The following is a 25,719-nucleotide window of genomic DNA, read 5'->3' as shown; positions in this document are numbered from 1 at the left end:
CTTTGTCTTACGATCTACTGAGATTCATCCTGTGTTCTAAAGATGTGTTTTTATATAGCCATTTATAGCGGGGTAGCATATTTTCCTACTGAGATGTCCTGTGTTCTAAAGATGTGTTTTTATACAGTCGTTTATAGCGGGGTAGCACATTTTCTGTGGCATTCTATTGTTGGTGGCATTTATAATTTCTATGGATAATTTTTTTTTTCCTAATAAGCCTTACAAAATTCAGGAAGAATTTTGTGAACAGGCATGGAAACTATATAATGTTGAAGGAGGTATAGGACTTTTCCAATCTCCAACAGGAACTGGAAAAACTCTTAGTATTCTCTGCTCCTCAATTAGTTGGTTATATAAAACTTTTTTTAATATTGATAAACAGGAAATAGAGTCCAAAAGTAATAACTCATTACCATATTGGATTTTAAATACAATTAATAAACAGAAACAGGAGATTTCTAACACTATTATTCAAAATAAACTATTATTCTACAAGTATATTAAAAGTGAAATCTCGTCCCCATCTTCAAACAAAGGCTTTGATGATATTTTTTCTGAACTTGAAATTACTTTTAACGATGTTTCAGTCAATTACAGAATACTTATAACTAGCAGGACACACTCACAGTTGTCACAGTACATTGATGAGATAAAAAAAATAAAGAAAAACAGTAATAATCAATTCATTAACCTCTTGTCTATTGTTCTACTTGCAAGTCGTACACAATTATGTGTACATGAAAAGGTTAAAAAATATGGAAGTAATGTAATTAAAGATATTTGTCATAACTATGTTAAACAAAAAAAATGTACATTTAAGGAGGGTAGTATCACTCTAGCAAAAAAATGCCTTCTAGAACCTCTAAACATAGAGGATCTATGTGCATTATCTTTAGAACTCAATGTAAGTTTAAAAATTAAATACCAGATGGTCTATTCTCATATTTTACTTAGGCATGCCCTTATTATGCAACGAAACTGGCAAGCAAATTTTCAGACATTTTATTGTTACCATATAGTATAGTCTTTAATAAGGTCTCAAGGGACTCTTTTGATATAAAATTAAGTAGTAAAAATACACTTCTTATTGTTGATGAAGCACATAATCTCATTAATACTCTTGAATCAAGCAATAGAGCTTCAATCACACTGGAATCTTCTCTCATATTGTTAAAAGCATGTGAAAAAATTGTATCATTAGATCAAGTATTCTTGAAAGGTGAAAGTCTTTCCTTATTAAAACAACTTATTAGATTGATAAAATCTATTTATTTTGGTACAAAAAACTTAATGTTGAACAATAAAAAACGCAAAAATAATCAATACGATATACAAGAAAATAGTATTGTTTTAAATCCTATTGAATTTATGACTTTAAACAACATTTCTTCATTTAATTTATCAAAAATATGCAACTTTGTTATTGAACATGATCTCTGTAGAAAGGTAAAAGGTATTATCATAAGATACGAGAAGGAATTTTTACTCAAGTGTGAATCTAGCGATGATTTGCATATGTATTCAAATTCACTATTTATTTTAAAAGAATTCATCGATATTCTCATATATTCTGACAAAAAATTTGACATTGTTATAATAGAACCTATTTCAAGTAATCAAGGTGGCGACAACTATTCTATTACATTAATACCAATAAATGTTCAATCAAGATTTAATGAAGTGGCACTAAATACAAAAACTACAATGCTCGTAGGAGGCACACTAGAACCTATTTCAGAATTATTGCCTCTTTTTAAGGAAGTGAATATGGAAAAAATAATTAAATATTCTTCATCCTACAACATTCCCAAAGATAACCTGTTATTTTTAACTATCCCTAAATCTATTGACAACCGAATAATAAACCTCAAATATGATTGCAGAAATTGTGAGATACAATTGAATAATATTTCACGAATAATATCACTACTTTCATCAGAAATACCAGATGGAATGTGTGTCTTCTTTACATCCTACTCCTTTCTCGAAATTTTTTACAAACATCTATGTACTTGCGATGAATCAAAGGAACATCTAAATCTGATTATGAAACACAAAAAGATATTTAGAGAAAAAAAAAATCAAAACAAAAATATCTTGGAGCAATATAAATACTACCTTATGAATAATAAGTGCAGTAAAGGTGCGATTTTATTTGCAGTTTTGAATGGAACGCTATCTGAAGGAGTGAATTTTTCAGATAAACTCTGTAGGGGGCTCGTAATAATTTCTTTACCGTTTCCACAGAATAGCAGGCTGCTTACTTCAAAAGAGAATTATTTTAGAGAAAATATTTGTGGTGATGAAGAACATTATAGAAGAATTATTTGCATGAAGATAGTGAATCAGTGCATCGGAAGAGCAATTAGACATAAAGATGACTACTCTGCTATTTTACTTATTGATAGCAGATATGAAAGTCAGTCAATTATAAAAATGCTTCCAAATTGGTTACATGATCACATTAAAATAGACCCGGAGTGGAATTTTGAAAAAAATATTATTCTGCGTATTAGAGAATTTTTCGCAAAAAGAAAACTTTTAAGTTCACCGCCTTCTTAAGATGTATTTTTTCTTGACAATAATACAAAGATGAATACTTTAGATAATGAAAATGACGTATCAAATAATCTGAAGTTTGATGAAATTGAACTTATTGAAAGTGACTCAGATTTATTTGGCGATGATAGTGATATAATTGATGATAATAAGAATCAATTAGGGGAAAATGATGATAGCCAACATGAACCAGAAAAGTTGGGGTCTTCAGGTTTTGAAAGCAATAATATAAATGACGTTAATGATTCGGATACTTATGATGGTATTAAATATGTTAATATTAAGTCTTCAGCAAGCATTCCGATTTTCGAAAATCGTGATCGGACGTTCCTTACATTTAAGTTACCGAAACGGTTAAACATTAATTACAGCTCGAATAGTAATAGAAAGAATGAGTTTGATGATGATATGAATATTGTAGGTTATGTCGATAGTAATGGTAAAGTTAAATCAAATACTAAACTAGTTTCTTGGAGTGACGGTAGTTATTCCTTAATAGTTAACGGAAAGATTTCATACGATTGTCTATTAGGTATAGAGAACGCTATGCTATTCGATAATAGATCAGAAAGTAATTATAAACAAAGTATTTCCCGCATCGATCAAAAATTTACTATAAGACCCATTGCAATAGAAAAGAGCAATGCATTAAGGGATTCTAAATCAAGAGTAATGATTCCTACAACATTAGATGAGATAAACCAAATAGAAGTAGAATCTAGGAAAAGAAATGAAGAATTAAATATTTTGAGATCAATGAAACTAGAACAGAAAAACCATATAATTCAGCAAAATAGAAGGCAAATGACTAGTTCCTTTTTGGAAGATTCAAGCGAAGAGGAAATATAAGAGTAGGTTTTGCATTAAAATTTTTACTGCCCAAATATTTACAAAGATATTCTTGGAAATAATAATTATATATGAGTTATATGTAAAGTATTTTCTGTTTTAAGTAGTGCTTTTAAAAATATCAACTTTAAACGAAATTATTATAACTGCTTATAATACTTCAAATTTATATTAACATCAACCAGTTTATTGTTTCTTAAACCAAATAGGTATAGATAATGTATCTGTAGATTGTATATATAAGCAGTCTATTTCGTTAACCCAATTTTTGTTTTTTTGTTTATTTGTAAAAAAATTAAACACTTGCTTTATTGTGTCTTGAATATTGTCAACTATCTCATCAGTCTTCATATCTACTCTTGCTACACGTATTCCAATAGATTTCCCCTTTCTGATACTCATAAATGTGGATGACAAAGCCAGTTCTAATGTATTTTTTAATGTAGACTCTCTCAACCTTAATGCAACAGGCATCTTGTTTGTTTTTATAAAATAAGACCCAAGTAATTTCGGTAATTTTTCAACAACCCTGTCATCTGCAAGAAAAAGGTCATAACCAGAACATAATTCACGTCTATCCTTATAAGTACTAAATTTTTTTTGAAGTTTTCCAACTCCGATTACCTTCGTTATAACTTTAGGTCTAATATTGCTAGAATTTATAACTTCTTTCCATTTTTTTTGTGGATCCTTAACAAATAAACAAACATCATCAACTTGGTCTCTATATAGCGAATTTGGCAGTTTAATATGAACATGTTTGCTTTTAATGAATTCAGGAGAACTTTTTAAACCAACTAAAAGTGTAATAAATTGAGAATTTCCATTAAGTGACAGTAAATTCTCTCTATTAGTTTTCGATTTCAAAAGCTGCTTTAATGCATTTAATGCACCAATGATATTGTTTTTATTGATATCGAGAGGATTCGCTGAAAAAAACTTGTTCATGATTAAAATATTATAGTATTTACGGTTCTCTATTGACAACAATATTATTATTGTCAAATGCTGACGATTAGAGACAAAACAGACCTGTTTTGCGGTCAACTTTAGCGGCCCACTTGATTTTGATTGGTTCAACAAGATAAATCGACGCAACTAAATGAATGTTAAATATGTAAATACTAAATGCAAGAGATAGATCGTGGATTTTTTATATTGAATCCACAATGGTGGAATGATATTACTACATCAGATGAAACGAGAAATAGATTTTTTAAGCTCCTTTATTCCTGTATTTCCCATACAAGCCACTCACTTTACATTTATTATTCTGTAACCTTACGTGAATATGAAAACTACGAATCTGGTGTTATTATAAATAGAAATATACCTGAAAAACCAGCATTTATTGATCAAAATATATATTCTAGAATGACATATAGGCATATCAACAGTATAATAAAGGCTTATGAAATTGCACTTGATGTCATTGAACTACTTGATAAAATTCCAACATTTGATATAAGGTTTATTCCAGTTAAAAGTGATTGTTTAAATCATATTATTAATACAATAGGCTCAGATACACAATTAAATCACTGGCTTAATTCATACACTTTTTGTGAAAGAAACGGAGACCTAATTCACTGTGCAGATATTATTAATTCAATTATTTCCTCGTTTGTACAAGATAAAATGCATTATTTGAGATTTTTTTCAGAAGATGATTCAATTAATTCATTAGTTTGCACTAAGTTTGTAGATCAATTGAAAGTGCATGGGTTCCCTTATTTTGAGATATCAGATAATATTGAGATACCTAAATGGAATAACAAATTAAATGTGGTTGTAAATAATGATGATAGAAAGTTTATTGAAAACCCTGTTAATCGTACTTTGTTTGCTGGGACTTTTGACCGTCTTCATCCGGGTCACAAAATTAATATTACAGTTGCAACTTGGTATGCAAAAGAAATGGCTATAATTGGGATAACAGATACATCTCTTATAATAAATAAAAGGGATAAAGATATTCTTCAAGTAAGTTTGCGTTTCCTCACATGTTATTCACTTATTCACTCTTAATAGGATTTTTCTATTAGAAGTGCAAATGTACTTTCATTTATTTTTTCATTATGCCCCGAAATATCTATTGCTTTATTGAGGATTTCGAGCATCATCGGAGGTGCAGATATTTTCGAATTTGATGCATTAATTGCTACCCCTGAATCCCTAAATAATGCCAAAAAAATAAATGATAAGAGAATAAACAAAGGTTTTCCACTTGTACAATTAGTTGAGGTTCCATTTGTTTATAAGCCACAATTAAATGACATAATACAAGTGAAAAATAAAGCTAGTGAATCATCTGAAATAATCACATCAACAGAACTCAGATTCTATTTAAAAAAGAATTTGGATGGTTCTAATAACAGATTATTGCTTAAAAATGCTATAAAGGAATGGTTTTTCCAAAGTATTAATTTAGATGGAGCGAAATCGCGTTTTTATGGATTGATTAATTTAATAAATTCTTTTGTTGATGATATAATATTTGAGATCCTGCATCGATGGAAGAAATTGCACGGAAATGAAAAGGGAAGATATATTTTTGAGAAATGGCTCGACAACTTCATTTCTGGTATTAATTCAGAGACAAAAAAGTATTTAAAAACGGAAATAAACATGGCATGTACCAAAGGGTTAGAAAGTATTGCTATTATTCTTATTTACTTAATTATCACCCTCAGTCTACTTAAGAAAAATAGCATAATTATACCTTTAGATATAGTTGACAAAATGTGTGTTTTATTTCTTGAAACTTTAGAGAATACACAAAAAGAAGACGATCAAAGTTGCGGTCATCTTGAATATTGTATTCCATATATGTATTGTTATTCAGGAGTTGAAAAGAATATTTTCTTCAGTGACAGTAACAATTTTGACATAAAATATTCTAAATTACAGTACGAGAATCAATCATATAATTCATTTACCTGTCAAAGTGTTGAATTTTACATTCGCACAGATAAAACTGTGGATGAAGACTACTTCATATCATTTGATTTTGTATTGAAAAATATCTTCAAGTAAACGAGATAGATAAAAGTTCACTTTTCCAGTGAAATATTGTTTCGTTTGAAATTAAATCTATTTCTTCAATACCAACTATCCATTCAAATGTTTTTTTTTCAAGCCCAATTATGGAAAAAGAAAGCCAGGGCGATTCAGAATTAGTTATATAATCGGAGTAATCCAAATATATTTGTTTTATTTTTGATGTCTCACCTATGGGTACCAATTTTATGTTTATTTTCTTGCACGTAGTTTTCATGTTTTCTGCACTTATTTTTACATAAACTGCGGAGAAAGTCGGTAAAACGGAATTATTTGGAATTCTTGTTCCATTGTATTCAATGCTAATATCAAAAACATAATTTGACTGAAATTCCCTTGATATTCTACCTATAGATATTTTGCCTTGTTGTATTACATTTGATTCAGTAGCATCGATGGATGAATTTGGTGAGTGTACAACCCAATTAAGGAATTCAAGTTCTGTGTTTAATTTATAAATGTGGTCTAATGAGGTTTCTATGACCCAACGATAACAATTAATATCCTTAGGAATTGTTATCTTATGTTTAGAAAATTTCTCAGGAAAAGAGAACTCTATTGGACAAAGTTTAGAATTTTTTTCTATATCAAGTATTAGCCAAATTTTATTTATCTCCCATTTACTTGATAAAAAATTTTGCTTTATCGGGCTATATTGCAATTTTGGAATTAAGTAAGAACTTTTTATTCTCGGGAATCCAAAATTTCTTGATGTTAATATAAAGATAGTTGATAAAAAAACTGTTTTGTGTTTATAAGTAAATTTTGTTTTGAAAAGAAATTTTAAACGCTTTATCTTGGTGAGTTCCAAATAATTCATTCTGATAAGAAATCCATACTCCTTGTAACTAATATCTAAACCTGAAACAATATCAAGCATGTAGCTGTCTTTCTCAACCATTATAGTAGTATTTTCAAAATGGAATTGATTTTTTAATTCATCAGGGACATTTTTAATGTTTTCAATTTCTATTTTCCCATCAATTTCACTTCCTAAATTCCATTTTGTATTGGTTTCATTATAGTTTACAAAAATGTCACTTTCTAATTTTGGTATTGTAAAAATATTCATATATGGCATTAATGGACCTCTATTTCCTGTGAACAGTGACTTTGCACCAAAATTTACATAAACAATACCTGAAAATTTGTATGTAATACCAATAACTTTAAAGTTTCCTGAGTTTTTAGGAACGATATTTACTGCTACCTTGACTTCACAACCTGGAATTGAGAATCGTGGTGTAGGAGGTACAACTACGGAAACAGGGTAAATATCACAAGATACATCACCTTCTATTATCAAGCTGAAACAATCTAAAATGATTGGTATTGAAAAAGGATTAAATAACCCAACGTGAACAGTGTACTGTTTTCCAACCTCCCATAATATGCTTGTTAATTGTGAATCTTGGAAGTCTTTTCGATCACAGTGTTCTTTAATTGACGATTTTTTTTCAAAAGGATCATAAAGAAATGGATTTGAACCTTGAAATTTAACACTATTTCTATAAAACATTGAATTTCCATAGTTTGAGTTCTTCTCTTGAATCGGAATCCAATTATATTTATCCCCGAAACTTTGACTTTCAAAATGTGTATTTGTACTTGATGTCTGGAACAACATGGATGACAAACCAGAAATATTGTTTGTAAAAAAACCACAGCTAGTGCAAAAATTATCTTTTATTTGGTTTAGAATGCATGTGTATTTTATCCTACTTATGCATTTATTACATGGTTCTGTTGTTATTGAAGATGTCTCATATGAAATATTAAACAGTAAAAGCAAGTGTGTAGAGTGAACTGCTATATTTGAAATTGAAATATTCAATGATTCTATAGATGTAAAACCTCTTTTCTTACTTGTAGTTAATGTATATAATGGCGTTTTTACAAATGGGGATTGGAGATTGCTGCTTAATATTGATAATGTATCGATACATTTCGATTGGATTGTTGTGAATACCTCTAGATCATATAATGGTGGGAAATAAATAATCTTCTCAAGTAACGTAGACAAAGATGATATTGATCTCGAAGAACATCCATGGTAAATTGCTGATTCTAATATATGAAGCAAAACCAACGTCTCATATCTTGCAGGGTATGGACCCGTTATAATTCTCTTTTTAGTATCTTTATTGTACCTTCTGTATGCTTGGAGCATTGAATGTATTCCATAACGAACAAAGCTATTAATAAATGGTCTTAGATACAACAATAACTCTAATTGAGTATTCAGTTGAAAGTCACTTTCAGAAAATATGTAGCCAGCCCTTGAGGGGAATACAGAATATTTTAGTGCCAAGTCATGTTTATAAATTGTTAAATATTGCATATAGTTATTGTTTAGATATTGTTTGTTCGATATTAAATATTTATCCATATTATCTTTAATTACATTCAAAATTTTTGTCATACAAAAGTATGTATCTCTAATAATAATATTTGGGTTCATTCCAGAATAACAAAAAGTGCACAACTCGTGCTTACAACACGAATCTTTATAGTTTTTTATTACCAAAATAAGATTTTGAATCATTTTAGTATTAATAATTTTTTCTTTGGAATAGATGTTGGAATACCAGTCATATGCAACACAAGAAACATTAAAACTTAACCCAAATATTTTGTGTTTAAGGAAAATTCTTGTTAATTGAATTAGTATAATACCAACTTTTCTGTAACACTTAGCTAACTTAAGCACATTGACACAACCAAGCAGAAATAAGGAGTAATTCCTAATAAAATTTTTTGGGATAACTTTCGATGTTTGTTCAATTGAATTAAAGTATGGATCTAAGAAATCAATAACAAGCTTTCTTTCGAAATGAGATGTAATGAAATTTTCCAATAAAAAATGTGCTTTCATAAGAATTATATTATACATAGGAACAATCAATTTATCTGTTTCAAATTCTTGGAAGTTTGAATCAAAAATAAGTGGACTATTTACACGGTTAGCCTTTCCCATTAAACCTAGTGCTACCGAAAGTTTCTTGTGAATTGTATCGAACAATAAAAATTTTTTTGATTGATTTATGACAATTGAATCTAAAACTGAAAAGTTATTTGACTGAGTCTGTTGGATAGTTAATTGTAATGGGACAGGCAATTCCTGAATAAAAGAATTAATTGAATTGGAACCAACTTCCCACCAACCATGTGGGGAATCATATAACTTATAAAAAAGAAATAATAATGAAGCTTGCCCTTGAGTACAATATGAAAGATCAAAGAATAATTTTGGATTATGCTCTTCAATCAATTCAATGACATTATTATAATACATTGCAGAAGAAATGGGAAGTCCAAGTAACAAATACAGCTCAGCAATAAACTTCTTTTTACTTATATTTAATAAGTCCTGTTTTCCAGACATTTCAAATTTATTATGATGATTACTTGAAATTTCTTCGATTGATTTCTTTATTTCTGAGTCAATTCTACCAACTGTGTCTAATAATATTTTTTTTGCAAACACTTTTAACGAACATGATAAACAATCCCCCGTTTCAAATGACTTAACTTCAATTGTTTCAGTATCTTCATAGTTTATTTTAAAAGAAATCTTATATGTAATTGATAATTCAGTCCTTAATTTGTTAGCTATTTCAAAAAACTCGCCTTCATTTATTGTATTCATTAAGTCTAATACAACGATGATATATGCATTGACCGAGTAATCATTTTTGATAAATATTTGATTAATATCGTTGAAACAAATATCTTCAAAAGAAAATCTTAATGACGGAATGTTTATTTCATGCTCAGAGCAATTAGTTAAGATATTATCCCAAATACTTTTTTCATTTACGTCCTCGAAAAAGTTTTGTGAAATATTCAATATTTCATTCCTAATATTCTCCAATATGTCTCCAAAAAAATGGGTATTATTTTCATTTTGTTTTAGAAACAACACTTTTACATATGATACATCACTTATTTTACAGTTTATGTCAAGTTCCATCCGATTACAAATAATTAAACCCTAGCTGCGCATTTATTGTTTGTGGGGGAGCGGAGCAGAATTACTTCAAATCATTTTTTTTTCCATTATCTTGCTTAATTATTTCTTTGAATATAATTTTACTTAGAATAGAACTTTAAAAAAGTAAATACACTTTATTGTATTTAATGTTTAAATTAAAACAATTTTTTTTAAATATTTTCTAATAATCTAAAAAAGAAATTTATATCCTACATAAGGACCAAAATTTATTGAAGACATTTATTAAAACGAAATAATACTGGAGATAATAAAGAAAGAGAATACTTATATTTATATTTACATATATATATCAAATAAAATGTAATTACTCTTACTAAAATTAATATACATATATTTATTTAATATTATCGAATTTACTTAGACAATTATGTAATCTTTATGAACTATTATCTTAGTAAATTTTATCTTACAAAACTCCTAATTTTATATTTTATACTCAGTTTAATATTTGAAAGTTTCGACGAAAAATCTCCCAAATATGGAAACTGAGAATGATAAATTCTGTTCTCAAATTCAAGTTTTGTGGGGGGATCCATTCTACTTTAATTGTGATAAAACCAACATTCTCAACGAGAAAGCATGGGGATTTGCTGCTTCAAAGTTCAAATCAATTGGAATTTTGTTAAGATATTCAAATAGATCTAATAACATCTTACTTTTGTGTTTGACAATTTACACCTCTGGGAAAGTTATTTGTTCAAATGACTCCCCAATATGTATGTATAAACTTATTCCAAAGATAATGACACTAGAAATGAAAAAAAAACTAAATTTTGAAAAAATCCATAATAATGGACGTTTGTTAACTTCAGAGGAAATGTTATTCTTAGTTGAACGTGGAAGCCTTCTGCTTTTTTCGTGGAGTAACTCCATCTCTGAGTGGATTCAAACCCCTATAATGTTCATATATAGCAGTATTTTTTATGGATATATTGAACCACTAAAACTAAGCGATTATCTCTCTTATTCCTCTACAAGAAGATCGGGATATAATGTAAAATTTAGGTGCCCGATAAGAAATATCACAGTTAAAGACTATTCTGAAATTAATAATGAAAGTGATCTAGAAATAGTAAGTATTGACGATTACAAATCACATAAAGTAATAAATAAACAACCCAAGAAGAAATGTAGGAAGTTTAATGAACAAATACGCTATGTAATCAATACAAATAATAATGATTCAACAAAAAATTGGACGCTATTAACTTCCAAACAGCCACATGAAACTTTCTATATTGAAAGGGATATTATTTCTGAAAAGTCCGAAGTTATTGTAAGTGTAATTTCAATTAATTCAGAAACAAAATTCAAAATAAGTTATCCAAACTTATAATTCTCGATATGCGGTCACTATTTTAGCGTAAAAGGTAAGCGGCAAGACACCACCTTTTAAAAGTGTCTAAAATTATTCCCCATAGTGAAATAAAGGAAGAAAAAGGGTATTGGGAGCATTAAGATGATTTGTTACCCTCTTTAAAATGCATTCTATCAAAGATGACTCAAAATGTGAGTTAAGTAATGGAATTAATGTTTCACCTAGTGAATTAGCAGTTGAAGGTAATTGCCGTAGACGAGAAAGATATGAGAAACACCCACATGCCATTAGACTTGTTTTTGCATGGTTATTAATTGCACAAATACTTAGAAACTACGACACTGGTGCAATGCCTGTACTTCTTGGAATGATTACTAATGAATTCGGTCTTGACGAAATGAAACTTGGAATTTTAGGTGCTTTGCCATATCTCTCTGCGATGGCAACAGCATTAATAATAAATAACCCACTTCAAAAGTACAGTCAAAAATGGATTGTGGTTATATCACTATTTTTCTTGTCACTTGCACTTGCATTATTATTAACTTCAACTTCAAGTACGGTGCTTTATATTTCTAGGATAATGATGGGTTCTATGCAGGCACCTTTAAGTATTTATATTCCGGTCTGGGTAGATGAGTTTACACCTCCAAACAAGTTGACAGCGTGGATGGGAGCTTCGCAAGTTACTATGGTTATTGGGGTTGCCATTGGATACTTAATTACTGGATTCTCAATGGAGCACTATAAAAATGGGTGGAGATTTTCACTTTTACTACCTTGTGTAATGCTGTTTCTTATGTCAGTTTTTCTTATGTTTACAAAAAGCGAGTATTTTAATGTATCATATTTAAATTCTGAAAATTTCGATTTAGAATTAGAAATGAATAATGAAGATTATATCGGTAACGACAAAAATTTGTTGATTATAAATATTTGTAGTGGTGAATCTGACTCCAAATCAAGGAATAGAGACTCTTTTCCTTCTTCATGCTCAACAGAGCTTATTGAAACTCCAGATAGTTCAGTTGTTTTAACGAAAAAACAAGGTTCTATAAGATGTTTGCAAAGTTCGGTTGCAGGAGGAGATATTGCTTTTAATTTACCCTCTATTAAATTAGATACTAGATTTCTTTCTAAATCCACTGATTTAAAAAGTAACACACTCAATTTTCATGATGGTGATCAGTTTCTAAGTAACAATGTAGATGAACAAGTGAATCCAAATTTGATCGAAGTTGATTCTGTTGACAATACTGCAACTATTTCCAGTTCGACATCTTTGTTCGGAACTACTAATACTTTGACTGTTTGTGTTCCAGGATTCCAAGGTCAGACCACAAAAAATAAAAATTCAGTTAATCTAGAAATTGAAGCACCTTCCAAGAATTATTCAAAAGTTAGTACTTTTGAAAGGTTTGTTGCTGTTGAAAATTGGAGGGAATTAATTAGAAATTCGATTTACATACTTTCAGTTGTTTTGCTTTCAGTTATTTACTATGCTGTTACTGCTGTTCAATATTGGACCACAAGATATTTACAACAAGTTTACAGCACAAGCGATGGGATAATATTCATGTCATTTTCTGCCACTGCAGTTATTGCACCTTCAACCGGTATTATTCTTTCTGGGTTTCTAATAGACTATATCGGTGGATACAAGAATAAACAGGGATTATTTTTCACGATGCTTTTTTGTACAGCATCTTCAACACTTGCAACCTTTTCAGGAATTCTTGCGTTGATTGTAGATAATTTCATTGTTACAATTATTGGAATATGGGGGTTGTTGTTTTTTGGGTCGTTTCTTGTTCCACCAATAACAGGAATTAGTGTTGGTGTTGTACCACCCAATATGAGGCAATTTGCTGCAACGGTTACGATGGTTACATATCATATTTTAGGATTTGCTCTAGGAAGTCTATTACCGGGTGCTATTCTACAAATGACAGGTATAACTAGACCAGGAATGGCGATTATATACGCCTTTCCTGGAGTCGGAGTAATAGCTAATTTAGTAGCATGTATTATTGCATATAACAAATACAAGAAATCAACAATAAGCGATACCGATTGTTAATATTATAGATTAAATATCCGGAACCTTTCTGGACTTGGGCCATCAGTGGGTCTTCATAGTCTACTAGTATTTTTGGATTTCACTATTTAAATAAATTACTTTTTTCGACTTAAATGTAAGAAACCCTTGCTTATGAGTGACAATAAGGTTATAACTATGGGGAACAACATTATCTTCGATGTGAATATTCTCTTCTCTTCCATCGAACCTTTCGATTTAAAAAATAAAGACGTTTCATTCAATATTTTCATTGTATTTCTTTCCAACTCCCCTAAATTTTCACAATTCTTAAGTATGCTTGTTATTGTCCCTTTCACTGAAGACTTAATACCCTCAACATAAAGATGAAGGCAATCCAATTTTAACTCAAGAGGTTGTTTTCTAATATATCCTTGGGGAGTCAACATGACTTCAACTAACTGAGGTCCAATAAGAACTAAATATAAGGCCCTATTTAGCATGTCTTCGTGAAAATTGCTTATATTAGTTTTAATACTGAAATCCATAAGTTCACCATATGAAGGCTTTTCAGAAGAAAATGATTTTTTTTGCGAACAATATTTCAATTTATTAATAAAATCATTTACATCCGAAATATCTATGAACTTAGTTAAAATTGTAAATAACAAATTGTTTGAGAAATCATTCTTAATAAATACCTTTCTAAAGGTTCAGTTAGTCATATAAGCAATACAAGCTAACTTACATAATAGTTATCCTTCCAACTCAGCACTTTAAAACCTGATATGGGGATCTTAGTCCTTGCAGTGGAGATAATTTTCGGTAAAAAAACACGAATTTTTGATTTAACATGTTCAGAACAGTCTGATGAGTATTATATTGAGAATTATATTATATGCACAAATAACTTGCCTTGAACAAAATAAGAGGAACTAATCTGGTTATTACTAATCAAAGTCAAACCAACATATAAAACCTTGAGAGGACTCGAACAGTCAGACATAAATAGTAAATTGGCAATATTGTGCTTCCTTGCAGCTACGTAACTACAAATTTATACATTGTACAATTGTCGTAAATTATGCGGTACTTGACGGGACATAAGAAGGCAAGAAAAAAATTGCTTAACGTGCAAGATAAAAAATCTCCGTGCATAAAAAAATTATCTTGGAAATAATAGACCCACAAGAAAGACATAACGTCATGTATTTACGTGGAACGTTTGCTTTAAGTATAATAAGTCAGGCCAGAAGATTAAAACAAAAGGAGTTGTGAATTTTGGGAAATAATAGGGCAATTTAAGTAATAATTATGTTTTGATTATTATGCATAATGGTGCAGTAAAGCTATTTCAGTTGCAACACTGCAGCAGAACAAGTACTTTGACAGTAATAAATTCAATATCGCTGGGAGAAATTTAAATAAAATGAACACCATTTCTGATAGGGTACATGTTTTAAAGTGTTATAGTGACTTAAATTTTAAATATTACAACCAGCGCCTAACTTTATCACATAACTACACGCCGCCACAAACGCCAAAAAATGTACGATATGTTTCTTTGTCACCAATATCTAAAATACAATATATAAGATATAATAGAGAGCCCAATCTATCATTAGGTCAAAACTATGGTATAACCGCTGCAACTCCATCTATGTATTCTAGGTATTATGGTTTAAGCACGCCTACCGTTTCTTTTAAGGGTAATAACTACAAACAAGGCATGCCAACTATCTATTCATCTTCACATCCATCACACATAACACCTAAAACTCCTAAAGCTGAAGATAACAACAAAATAAATGGGAAAATTGTTGTTTCATTCTCGAATACTAGCAATGGCAACGATTATTCCAGTATGAGGAAAATGAATGATAATGATAGAAAAAATCTAAAAGTAATACAAAATAAAGCTCAGGGATATTCCATTACCAATACTTCAGACCAAATTTACAAATTAAATAGCTACAAAATTCAAACTGATTATACTAAAAATGTTGAATTGAAGAAAGAACTAACTAGAGAAACCAACTCCTTAAAAAGCGTGTCTCTAGATAACAAATCAGAAACATTTTCTCAAGTAATATCTAATAATAATATTATAGAGATTAAGAAGGACTTAGTGGAGAGGGTACCAGATGCGAGTGATGGTGTTCTACAGAGACTAAGAACTGAGGAATATATTAAGATGGAGGACCTTGTTTTAGAACCAGCAACCCAAAGAGGAACATTTGGTGTCGTATTCAAAGGAAAGATTAAAGCAGGTCCATGGAAAAATAAAGATGTTGCCGTTAAACGTTGGAAATTTGACAGTGAGAGTCGAATAACGGAAGAACATTTTAAGTCTTTAGAGAGGGAGATTTATGCATACCGTTCGCTCAGGCATCCGAACATTTGTTCATATATTGGTGTATGCTTAGAGCCTGGATTCTATGCAATCATTACTGAGTATTTATCAAATGGAAATTTGTTTGAACTGCTTTATGAAAATAAGGTTACCGTTTCTGCTTCGGATCGTTTAAAAATTTCCAGACAGTTATGTGATGCTGTTTATTTCATCCATACTAATAAGATGATACACAGAGATATTAAGACCGCAAATATTATTTTGGACAGTCAAAATAATATAAAACTTTGCGATTTTGGTCAGGCAAGAACAATGAATATTATAACAAAATCAAACACCCCTGGCATTATTTTAGATGAAAACGGTGGCTCTCCGAGATACATGGCACCCGAATGTTTCTTCATAGGAAAATCAATAGATGAGAAATCTGATGTCTGGGCAATCGCATGCTGTCTTTTAGAGATATTCGGGGCCCCAATACCATTTTTCGATTACAAATCTAACAGTGACGTCATAAATGCGATAGTTGTCGACAAACAGAAGCCAAAGATTCCAAGATGGTTTCATCCAAAAATAATAGATATTCTCCTGAAGTGCTTTGAGAGAAGACCAAACAATAGACCGAGTTCCTATGACATACTTGAAACTCTCAAAAATATTAGACCAGAGGAAATACAGAGATATGGAATGAACGTCAAGAGAGACCTCTCAGGCGCGGTTGTTGAATCAGGTCGTAATCAAGGATATGATACGAGGAACAATACTCTAACTGGAAAGAGGATTGTTGGAAACTGTGTTGGCGTAGCACAGCAAAGAAGGATCGTGGTCCAAGCACCAACAGAGACCATTACGCAGAATCAAATGCGTGGTAGTCAGAGTGAAATTGGGTATGGAAGAGAAAGGTACATCCCTAAAAAAGGTTACTGTTCGTGATAACACTCACAATAAATCAGTAGAAGATAAAAAGTAAATTCGTAGTGTCTGGACGTGGCACATCGACTTGGTTACGAGTGAAATCAGGTCGATGTTAAACACCCTGTCGTTCTAGCGAACCTGAGAAAATCATTTTATCTAGATGACATAAAATGATAAAGAAAGTACGCAGGTAAAAGTAGATAAGGTAAATAGTTTGTAATTATGATTTTTGTGAATAATATTTAATTGTGAGCAACTTCCCCCAGAAAGGTTCACTTTTAGTGTGAACATTCCAACTATGCGGGAAACGCTCGAGTCGTTATCTGCGTAGAACGACCAACACACTCGCTTGAATACTCTCGTGAATTGGAGATACATACGCAGTGCCAAGTATTACTTAGGTTACAGGTTTACAGGATTCGTAGTATTTCCACCAGTTTTTTCCATGAAACTCCGTTAAAAGAAGGAACATAGATTTAAGTTGGAAGTTCGTTATAGCAAGGTGAAAAAAACATTAAATAAACAATATTCAATGTGAGTGACCCTTGCAACCAGTTCAAGACAAATGCTCACGAGTAATATTTATAATTAAAACATTAAATCACACCAACAAATTGAATATATACTATAAATACATTTTGGATGCCACTTTAAACCAACTCAAGGAGTCAAAATTTAAAATTTAGTAACGCGAAAAATTGTCTAAATATTAGAGTTTTCTTTTGGTAAATCGGTTTTTATTTTCTATTTGTTTTTTAACAGCGGCACTTTCAATTATTGGATATATTATTGCATTATCGTCTGAATCGTACTCTAAATCAGCTTCATCTCCCCATTTTATTATTTTTCCTGTGGAGACAACCTCCATATTGTCGTCCGAGTGTAGGTCTCTCTCATTTACAGTAGAGTTGGCGCCAGAGGAGTAGATACTAGACGTATCGTCGGTTTTATAAGAATTAGGATTCTGCAATTCACCAGCGTTAAAGTCCAATGAAAAATTGATATTTTCGTCATCGATATTTTCCATGAAGTTTATAATTGAATCGAAAAGTTGTTTTAATGCGCTGTGGAGTAAAACAGAATACAGTTCATGAGGGAGCTTTATATCAGATACAATGCAACCAATATGTTTCTTCAACAAAAAGGGTGATTGTGAGATGTTCCATTTAAACTTATCAATGATAACAACATCATCATGTGTTTCGTTTAGATGTATTTCGCAAATTAAATCAGGGTTGCTTGCCGGATGAATTCCTGATTTTGAAATAACATATAGGAATTCTAAATAAAGATTTTTATAATTCTGAATTTCTTTTTTTAACCATAAGAATGCTTTTCTCTTGTTTTTGTCACTTACGAATAATGATAGATGCCTTTCGCGACAAAGATTTTCTATGTAGCCCCACAGTAATTCTGTATCTGAGGTAGAACACCAGATGAAATTGTCAGCTTTGTATCCCTTCCCTTTAATAGAAGATAGAAATGCGACAGGGTTTGATTTATTGATGTGACTAGAGTTCCTGTTATCCCCAGTGGAGTCATTTACCTCATTTACCGTGTAGTGTCTTATGTTAAAGGTTAGTGGGATAAGTATTGGATAAGTCATTACCAATTTTAAGAACGAACTTTTATCTTCAAAAGTAGGAATTGTATTTTCAATATAACTTGTTGATTCCAGATCTAAGTATTCCAAGTTGTGGGTACCATTAATAAATGATAGAATTGGACCACTGTTAGTTCCTTTGAATTCCAAAAGTTTTTTTTCAAATTTTACTCCTTTATTGAAGCAGTTGACACACAAATCAAATATATAACAACCTTTGCAGTTTTCATTGGAATCAAGGGGTTCCATTGACGGCTTGTCCCTTTGAGAAGTGCTAAAATGCTCATTTGAATTTGTGTAATTAATCAATCTTTTATTCTGAGTACCCATTTCTTCATTGCCATATCCTAAATTTTTACTTTCAGCAAGCTGCAAGTCATGGTCAGTTTCTAAATTGGCCTCAACGGTCTTGTCTTTGATTAGACTTTCTTTCAAGATCGTGTCCTCTGTTCTCCTTTTTTGAATAACTTCGGCACTCTTTTTTCGAGTACATATTTTTGGTGCAGTTTGTGGGTCATGTGAAATAACGCCTTCGTTAACTTTCCTATAATATTCACAGAGCTTTAAAATAATATCTCTTTTCCTATTTAAAGAAATAGTTTTCGTTCCTGGATCTCTAAGGATAATGCTTAAAATTGATTGATTTATCCCCGATGTTGCAGATATGTGTGTTTGCCTTAACCCTGTACTACGTAGAAAGTCGAATGTTTTATTTGTTATTCTTCTAACATCAGATATAGTAATATTTTCCATCTGAATATTGTCCATTAAAGGATCCTCAAAAAACAATTTTTTTTTAGATTCATTATAAGGTGAATATGAAGCTTCAATATTTTGACATTCTTCATTGTCTTTACTAAGATATGTTCCTGATCCTCTTTTTCTTCCCATATTAATAACAACTTTTAATTGCCATTATAAATATTAAAAAAAAAAAAGGCGCTGATATAAAGAAAATATGTTTTGCTCTGTAAAAACCAAATAAAGTTTCATATATTTATGTTCAATGATAAATTTGAAACACCTCACTATTAGAAATGAAAAATATCGTTTGATTAATATCTCTATTCCAATTCTTTATTTTCTGCTTCTACATTCGTTAGGTTTCCGTTCTAGACAAAAGTAATAAAGTAGGTTCTATACTGTAAACGTATTATTTGGTAATGCCCCACAGTTTCCTGTTCCCCACTACAAGATATGAACTGGAGTTATATTTCGTGTGGCGAATAAGAGATATCAAGGGGAGATGAGGTTTAAATGCATAGTTGTTTGTGGTATTCTTAATTTGATCTACACTCGCCCTGCCACATATTCCCTATCCTTTACTTCTAAGCTGGAGGAGTATGTTAGTAGAGATATTGCTGATATAATTATGAATTCAAATCCTCCAGGACGACCTGATGTTAGGTGTAGTTTGCCATGTAGCAGGACCGGAAGCAGTGAGGGAGGTCCTTTATACATGAAGATTCACCATAGAGCAGGTGGAACCTTCATCCGGGATGAATACACGATCTCCCTAGTCTCGACAGTAATAAATGAAACGAATACAACAGCAGTAAATGAAACAAATTCCAAATCCCAACATTTAGACACGAACAAAAATAACCTAGGAACTGGAATACTATCTCCAGATATCACTACTAGGGGTCACTCGGTTTGCAGAACAAACTCAACACAAATTAAAAAAAAAGATGATTTTGGTCTGTTAGTGGAGCCAATCACTGCAAATCTGATGGAGGGTTAGATAACCATTGATACACGTATCAACGGACTCCATAGAAGTATTAGAAATTTAACTTTCTGTATTGTTACCAGAGTTACTGATGTCCGCCTCTGCATAGAAAAGGTATGACCATAAGAATCTCTCAACACCAGGTGATGCAGAAATGTATGGGTCTTCCTTTATTCTCTTCGCGAGAGAATGTTCAAATTTACTAAAAACTGTCTCTTTTACAACAGACAAAATATCTCTAGTTGCTGTATCAATAGTCAATCCCCGATTGTTGAGCTCGTCTTCGATAAGTAACATTACTGATCTTGCGACCAATAAAATTGTCTCCTCATTCAATTCCTCCCTTTTGACCAAGTCACCGCTTACAAACTTTCCTTCCTTCACAAGTCTTCCATCAGGAGTGAGATGCTCTATTTCAGTGACAGCTTCAAGGGACATCGTCTTTTCATGTCGGGATTGTAATCTGCTTGAGCTCATTGGTTTTGTAGCGGAGTGCTCAGGAGATCTAACAGATACTCCAGAGACAGACTCAGAACCTCCTCCTGATCTCATTGATGATTTAATCTTCTTTTCTGAAGATTTAGCTGCTCTGTCCGATGACCTAGGAGCCGAGTGCTCTGAAGAGCTAGATAATGACTTTCTTGTTTTAACGGATGACTTACTTGTCTTATCTGATGACTTGCTTGACTCCGTTGACTTACTTGAAGATCCAACTCTACTTGGAGAGACTGCTGATCTAGGAGAACCATCTGATTTTTGTGAAACTTTGCTCGGAGATTTCAATACCTTTTCAGTGGATTCCCGTCCAGAAAGTCCTGAAGTGGGAGAAGAAGAAGAAGATGAAGATGAAGGTGAATCTGGAGAGTCAATAGCTGAAGAATGCTTTCTCTCCTTAACCTCCGATTCTGGGATCTGAAGTTCGATTATTGAGGCTCTACTATTCTCACCTGTAACCTCTGCAGTTATCTCTCTGATAACATCATCTGGTGTTCTAGACATCTCAAGCAAGATAAATCTGGCAAAGTCACGACAGAAAGTGGCGATACCCAATTTGGCACATTCTTTGAAGTTCTTTGATAACGCTTTTTCGGTTTTATTCACTTTGTGCACGCCTCCAAGTGATAGCGTCGTGAGAGATTGTTCAAATCTATCTGATACATATGTCCTTGTGTACATAATCGCAGTTTTTATTTGTTCCTTATTTGCCATGGAAGCTCGCTTTTGAAGTGTCAATGTGTAGTCATTTAAAGGACCACTTGATTCAACATCAGCTTTTTCCCCACAGCATGAACCCGATACATATCTTAAGATGGCAAAAATTGAAAAACAAAGTGTAAAAATCTTCGACATTTTAGAAAAAAAAAAAGTAAACTATTTTTGAGACGAGTTTGCAGTAAACTGAAAAATCGGTTAGATAGTAGGCGCTGGGGTAGAAGGTCTATAATCAACAAGGCGGGAGGTTTTAGCTAATAAAAAAAATAAAGGTAACGAAGAGCGAAATAAAAACCAGAGAATTCTATGAAAAATGGAACAGAGACTCGATTAGAATAAATTGCTCTCAAAAAACAAAACATTATTAGAAACAGTAAAAAAACATTTGCTAAAAATATTCTCTGAATAGTAATATTGGGTTACTAACTATTATTAGGAGTTAAACTATGTCTCCTTGTCTGAAAAGTTGGGTTTGGATAGTTCATCAACTATATTTGTGCACCTATTGATTGATTCAGAAATGCTTTCCATGGACTTTCCATCAAGCACTGTTGGCATGTTTTTAGTTTGATCTTTGAGCGCAACTATTATCTTTGCAAGAATTAACTGCGAGTGTCTAGAATCAACTACAAGCCTCCTTGTGCTGAACTCCTTTACCCTTATACTTTGTAGCTTCTCTACATAGTTCTCATAAAGAGACAACAGTGTTATTATATCTTCTAATTTTGCGGAGTATACACCTTTTTTTTGCTTGTCTTCAATGTACTTTAAAAGTTTATTTGCCTTTAAAGAGGTGCTGCTCGATGACCGGAAGAACGAGTCTATCGCAACGGTCGTCTTATAAAACTTCTGAATATCTTCATTCAACGTTTTCAGTATTTCCACAAATGAATTCAGTATCTGGTAAACATTTTTTAACCTTCTCTCCTTAAGTGATAAAGCACGCCTTAACACAGCACCAGGGTTAATTTGATCCAACTTTTCCTGTAAATCAGTTAAAAGAATATTAACACATTGCTTTAAACCTGCAATTATCCTTTTTGTATTTGTAAATTCTTGAAAAGTTACCCCAACAACGTGTTTGTTATCATTTGATAATGCAAAAATTAAATTTCTTATTTTAGTCGCAATACTAGTTGAATCAATATCTTTTATTCCATAAATATCATCATCATTATTTTCTTCAACATAAACATCTGGAGTTACTCCAAAGAACTCTTCCGAAAAATTTCTTCCCTCTAAATTATCTCCTTCAGAACTTATTGGTAACTCTTCTACATGATATTGTTTGGAAAGGTTTCTAATTTCACCTGAGTTGTACTCATTTACGGTTGCAGCAATTATGTTGCATAGCTTCCCAACCCAAAGAGAATACTGGCTCTTTGTTGGCGATCTAACTCCTCTCGCAGCAGCAAAATAACTCATCAGATCTATGCACCTCTTTGTAATAAAAAATGGTCCCATAAATGTTGCAAAAGTAATCGAGTCCTTATATAGAAATATTCCTTTGTATGGAGAAATCTCAGTAAAAACTGTTTTTACTGCTTTTTCTACATTCGCTGCTAAAAGATACAATGTCACCTCATCTAATCCCATAGGTCTGAAACCGCTTGATACTCTTCTGGCCTCGCAATCTCGGTAATATTGTTCAAGAATTGAACTGACATCAACGGGATCAGGTGGGTGAAAGTAAGTTTCTGCAGGTTCCATAATGCTTTTTAATTTTTCCCCCGTCATTGGCAAAGCATTGTACCCTGATTTATATCCTGCCTCAATTGCTCTGTGAAGTTTTTTCCACTGAGAAAAGTCTACAATAACACCAGGTATCCACATTAGTGCTTCTTCATTCGGCTGAATTAAATATCTGATAGTTACATCTGGATATTTAGATATTATTTGCCTAACAACTGATGTTGCAGAAACCAAATCAGTAAGAATTCCAAATGATTGTAACAGTAGGTGATAAAGAGGAAGTTGATCCGGACTCCTATTGTCATCACCTTCCAAAATAAAATTACTTCTTTTTAAACTTCGTGGTTTCTCTGCAGAAATAAAATCAATAACTACATCCCTAGGAGTTTTGGCTTTTCCAACAGCTATGCAACGCTTTATTGCAGTTTCAAGGTCCCCAGCAGCAATGAAACCACCATCTACGTGGTAACCAAGATTGCGCAAATATTTTATTGGGAATATTCCCGGAATTGTTCCAGAACCTATCACAGCTTCTATAATCTCTTCTAATTCTAATTGTTCAGTAAAGACGTGTGCTGTTCTGTCCGTATATCGCATTGTATTCGTAAAAAAAAGACGTTGTCTGTGTTTTCTGTGCAGAAATAACTCCCTTAACAACTTTCTTGCCGGTGAGTTGTCACAAAGAAATCTAAAAGGACTTTTCGGTCTGATCCAACCTTTTAAAAAAGCAAGTGCCCAGCCAGCATAATTCTTCTTTAATGGAGTTTTACATGTAGTTATATCCTTCTGTCTAGTCATTTTCCACATAATAACTAATTCTGTTGTCCAAGCTAGTTCTTCACCTGGAGGATGAAACTGGGAAGCAAGTGCATTTGTTGCACCTATGGAGGTTCCTCCTACAAGATCCCACCTTAACCTCTTCCCATTATCATGGTACTTTTGTGCAATACCACGTACAACCCCAGCTTGCCAAGGTCCTTTATTTGATCCAGAAGATAAAATGAGAGCATAACATATGTCATCACGGGCATCTTCTAAATGGTGACGATTTAAAATACCTTTTATAGAATGCTCTCCATTAATCCTACTAATAGTAAACAGCAGAGTACAGAAAAATAGTAGGAGTTTACACATCGTGAATTCTATTTGGATAACTAAACATTCACATATCAGCTTAAATTAACTCTAGTGAATTTACGTTTGAAGCATATTCGTTGGAATTCACATGGTACTAATTCATGGCGGTAACTTTTTTTAAAAGTATTGTCGTTTCCGCCACAATCATACAAATTTGATATTGCATGTCAAAAAATTTACATGAAATACAATTACATCGTGAAAATAACTATTATTAGTTTGACAGCTAATAAATTAAATTGAACTATAATGAGTAACAATATTTGCCACAATTAATGCTTATATTTTTACCTTTTAATTTTTAATAAAATCATATTTATCTCACGTAGTAAGGTTTTCTTATATAAAGATACTTTATCTGAGAGTATATGTTGAAACCCATACCAAAAAGTGACACAAAAACTTGAATCAAAGTCAATGCATTCGAAATCATTATTGAAATTGTAAGTGATTGTAAATTAGAGGAAGTCTCTGTTGCATACGTTGTTACGGATCTTGCTAAAAGTGCACTTGTCATTTCCGAAGCTATTCCTGAGGTAATATCGTTAGTTGTATATCCTACAGCAGTTCCTATGAACTGACAGGCCGCATTGCATGCTGCATCTGATGCCACATGTGAAACTATTCCACATGTAGAATCGGAAGCTGTATTCGTTGCAATATGACAGGCAGTATGGCATACAGCATCGCTAACAGTGTCTCCTGCAATGTTAGATAAAGCACTTCCTATATGTTGACAAGCTACCTCTCCAAGTGATTGACAGGCAGCATGTGACGCAACTTGAGATGCTGTATCTGATGCAGCAGTGCATATTGCGTCGCAAACGGTCGAGCTTACAATGGATGATGCCTTTGAAACATAAGATATCGTAAAAAATACTAGCAATAAACGAATTACACTCCTTGACGTACAGTTGATTGATTTTAAGATGTTGGTTATCTCTCTCATCTCTTTTTTCTTGGATTTTAGGTTTATTGTTAAAAAAAATTTTACCGCAGTTATACGTAGATAAAACGCAATAAATGTTATGAAATGTTGCGACTTCTTATCTCGATTAATGTTTGCCCTGTTTTTCCCTTTATTGATGGTTCAATGCCACCTATTTTTTTAAGCGAATTTTTCTTGATAGCCTTCTACATTATTTATTATTTATTAGATTAACGCTTGTTACATCTTTAATAAACTGATTCTCTTTTTAGTCAAACTAAAGATTGTTATTGGAATTTGCTTTGGTA

The 25,719-nt window shown here is 31.8% G+C and overlaps 14 protein-coding genes across 14 annotated transcripts; 7 read left to right on the top strand and 7 right to left on the bottom strand.

Annotated features, from left to right (window-relative positions):
• Positions 1 to 217: 217 nt before the first annotated feature.
• Positions 218 to 2,562, top strand: FG386_001673 (helicase; the record flags this gene model as incomplete). Its single annotated transcript, XM_067341066.1, has 2 exons — positions 218 to 904; positions 955 to 2,562. Coding segments are annotated over 2 exons (2,295 nt in total), but the record flags the coding sequence as incomplete, so codon positions are not given.
• Positions 2,563 to 2,592: 30 nt separating this feature from the next.
• On the top strand, positions 2,593 to 3,408 carry FG386_001672 (uncharacterized protein; the record flags this gene model as incomplete). The annotated part of the gene is made up of 1 exon (XM_067341065.1): positions 2,593 to 3,408. One exon carries the CDS (start codon positions 2,593 to 2,595, stop codon positions 3,406 to 3,408), a length of 816 nt encoding a protein of 271 aa, XP_067198136.1.
• Positions 3,409 to 3,594: 186 nt separating this feature from the next.
• FG386_001671 (uncharacterized protein) lies at positions 3,595 to 4,356 on the bottom strand (the record flags this gene model as incomplete). Its single annotated transcript, XM_067341064.1, has 1 exon — positions 3,595 to 4,356. The coding sequence occupies one exon, from the start codon at positions 4,354 to 4,356 to the stop codon at positions 3,595 to 3,597; it is 762 nt and encodes a 253-aa protein (XP_067198135.1).
• A 180-nt stretch (positions 4,357 to 4,536) lies between these two features.
• FG386_001670 (uncharacterized protein) lies at positions 4,537 to 6,383 on the top strand (the record flags this gene model as incomplete). Its single annotated transcript, XM_067341063.1, has 3 exons — positions 4,537 to 5,391; positions 5,440 to 6,317; positions 6,380 to 6,383. 3 exons carry the CDS (start codon positions 4,537 to 4,539, stop codon positions 6,381 to 6,383), a joined length of 1,737 nt encoding a protein of 578 aa, XP_067198134.1.
• Positions 6,384 to 6,436: 53 nt separating this feature from the next.
• Positions 6,437 to 10,441, bottom strand: FG386_001669 (uncharacterized protein; the record flags this gene model as incomplete). Its single annotated transcript, XM_067341062.1, has 1 exon — positions 6,437 to 10,441. One exon carries the CDS (start codon positions 10,439 to 10,441, stop codon positions 6,437 to 6,439), a length of 4,005 nt encoding a protein of 1,334 aa, XP_067198133.1.
• Positions 10,442 to 10,961: 520 nt separating this feature from the next.
• FG386_001667 (uncharacterized protein) lies at positions 10,962 to 11,819 on the top strand (the record flags this gene model as incomplete). Its single annotated transcript, XM_067341060.1, has 1 exon — positions 10,962 to 11,819. One exon carries the CDS (start codon positions 10,962 to 10,964, stop codon positions 11,817 to 11,819), a length of 858 nt encoding a protein of 285 aa, XP_067198131.1.
• Positions 11,820 to 11,964: 145 nt separating this feature from the next.
• Positions 11,965 to 13,881, top strand: FG386_001666 (uncharacterized protein; the record flags this gene model as incomplete). Its single annotated transcript, XM_067341059.1, has 1 exon — positions 11,965 to 13,881. One exon carries the CDS (start codon positions 11,965 to 11,967, stop codon positions 13,879 to 13,881), a length of 1,917 nt encoding a protein of 638 aa, XP_067198130.1.
• Positions 13,882 to 14,115: 234 nt separating this feature from the next.
• Positions 14,116 to 14,845, bottom strand: FG386_001665 (uncharacterized protein; the record flags this gene model as incomplete). Its single annotated transcript, XM_067341058.1, has 3 exons — positions 14,116 to 14,152; positions 14,302 to 14,544; positions 14,751 to 14,845. The coding sequence occupies 3 exons, from the start codon at positions 14,843 to 14,845 to the stop codon at positions 14,116 to 14,118; spliced, it is 375 nt and encodes a 124-aa protein (XP_067198129.1).
• A 423-nt stretch (positions 14,846 to 15,268) lies between these two features.
• FG386_001664 (protein kinase domain) lies at positions 15,269 to 17,125 on the top strand (the record flags this gene model as incomplete). The annotated part of the gene is made up of 1 exon (XM_067341057.1): positions 15,269 to 17,125. One exon carries the CDS (start codon positions 15,269 to 15,271, stop codon positions 17,123 to 17,125), a length of 1,857 nt encoding a protein of 618 aa, XP_067198128.1.
• Positions 17,126 to 17,816: 691 nt separating this feature from the next.
• Positions 17,817 to 19,601, bottom strand: FG386_001663 (SNF5 like protein; the record flags this gene model as incomplete). Its single annotated transcript, XM_067341056.1, has 1 exon — positions 17,817 to 19,601. One exon carries the CDS (start codon positions 19,599 to 19,601, stop codon positions 17,817 to 17,819), a length of 1,785 nt encoding a protein of 594 aa, XP_067198127.1.
• A 355-nt stretch (positions 19,602 to 19,956) lies between these two features.
• Positions 19,957 to 20,454, top strand: FG386_001662 (uncharacterized protein; the record flags this gene model as incomplete). The annotated part of the gene is made up of 1 exon (XM_067341055.1): positions 19,957 to 20,454. The coding sequence occupies one exon, from the start codon at positions 19,957 to 19,959 to the stop codon at positions 20,452 to 20,454; it is 498 nt and encodes a 165-aa protein (XP_067198126.1).
• Positions 20,455 to 20,502: 48 nt separating this feature from the next.
• On the bottom strand, positions 20,503 to 21,792 carry FG386_001661 (uncharacterized protein; the record flags this gene model as incomplete). The annotated part of the gene is made up of 1 exon (XM_067341054.1): positions 20,503 to 21,792. One exon carries the CDS (start codon positions 21,790 to 21,792, stop codon positions 20,503 to 20,505), a length of 1,290 nt encoding a protein of 429 aa, XP_067198125.1.
• A 306-nt stretch (positions 21,793 to 22,098) lies between these two features.
• On the bottom strand, positions 22,099 to 24,480 carry FG386_001660 (secreted alpha beta hydrolyse; the record flags this gene model as incomplete). Its single annotated transcript, XM_067341053.1, has 1 exon — positions 22,099 to 24,480. One exon carries the CDS (start codon positions 24,478 to 24,480, stop codon positions 22,099 to 22,101), a length of 2,382 nt encoding a protein of 793 aa, XP_067198124.1.
• Positions 24,481 to 24,799: 319 nt separating this feature from the next.
• On the bottom strand, positions 24,800 to 25,432 carry FG386_001659 (uncharacterized protein; the record flags this gene model as incomplete). The annotated part of the gene is made up of 1 exon (XM_067341052.1): positions 24,800 to 25,432. The coding sequence occupies one exon, from the start codon at positions 25,430 to 25,432 to the stop codon at positions 24,800 to 24,802; it is 633 nt and encodes a 210-aa protein (XP_067198123.1).
• Between the last annotated feature and the right edge of the window lie 287 nt (positions 25,433 to 25,719).

The sequence above is a fragment of the Cryptosporidium ryanae genome, assembly GCF_009792415.1.
Source record: "Cryptosporidium ryanae isolate 45019 chromosome Unknown contig_26, whole genome shotgun sequence".
Lineage (NCBI taxonomy): Eukaryota > Apicomplexa > Conoidasida > Eucoccidiorida > Cryptosporidiidae > Cryptosporidium > Cryptosporidium ryanae.
Note: the sequence above shows the minus strand (reverse complement) of the source record. Positions and strands in the feature narration are given on the sequence as shown.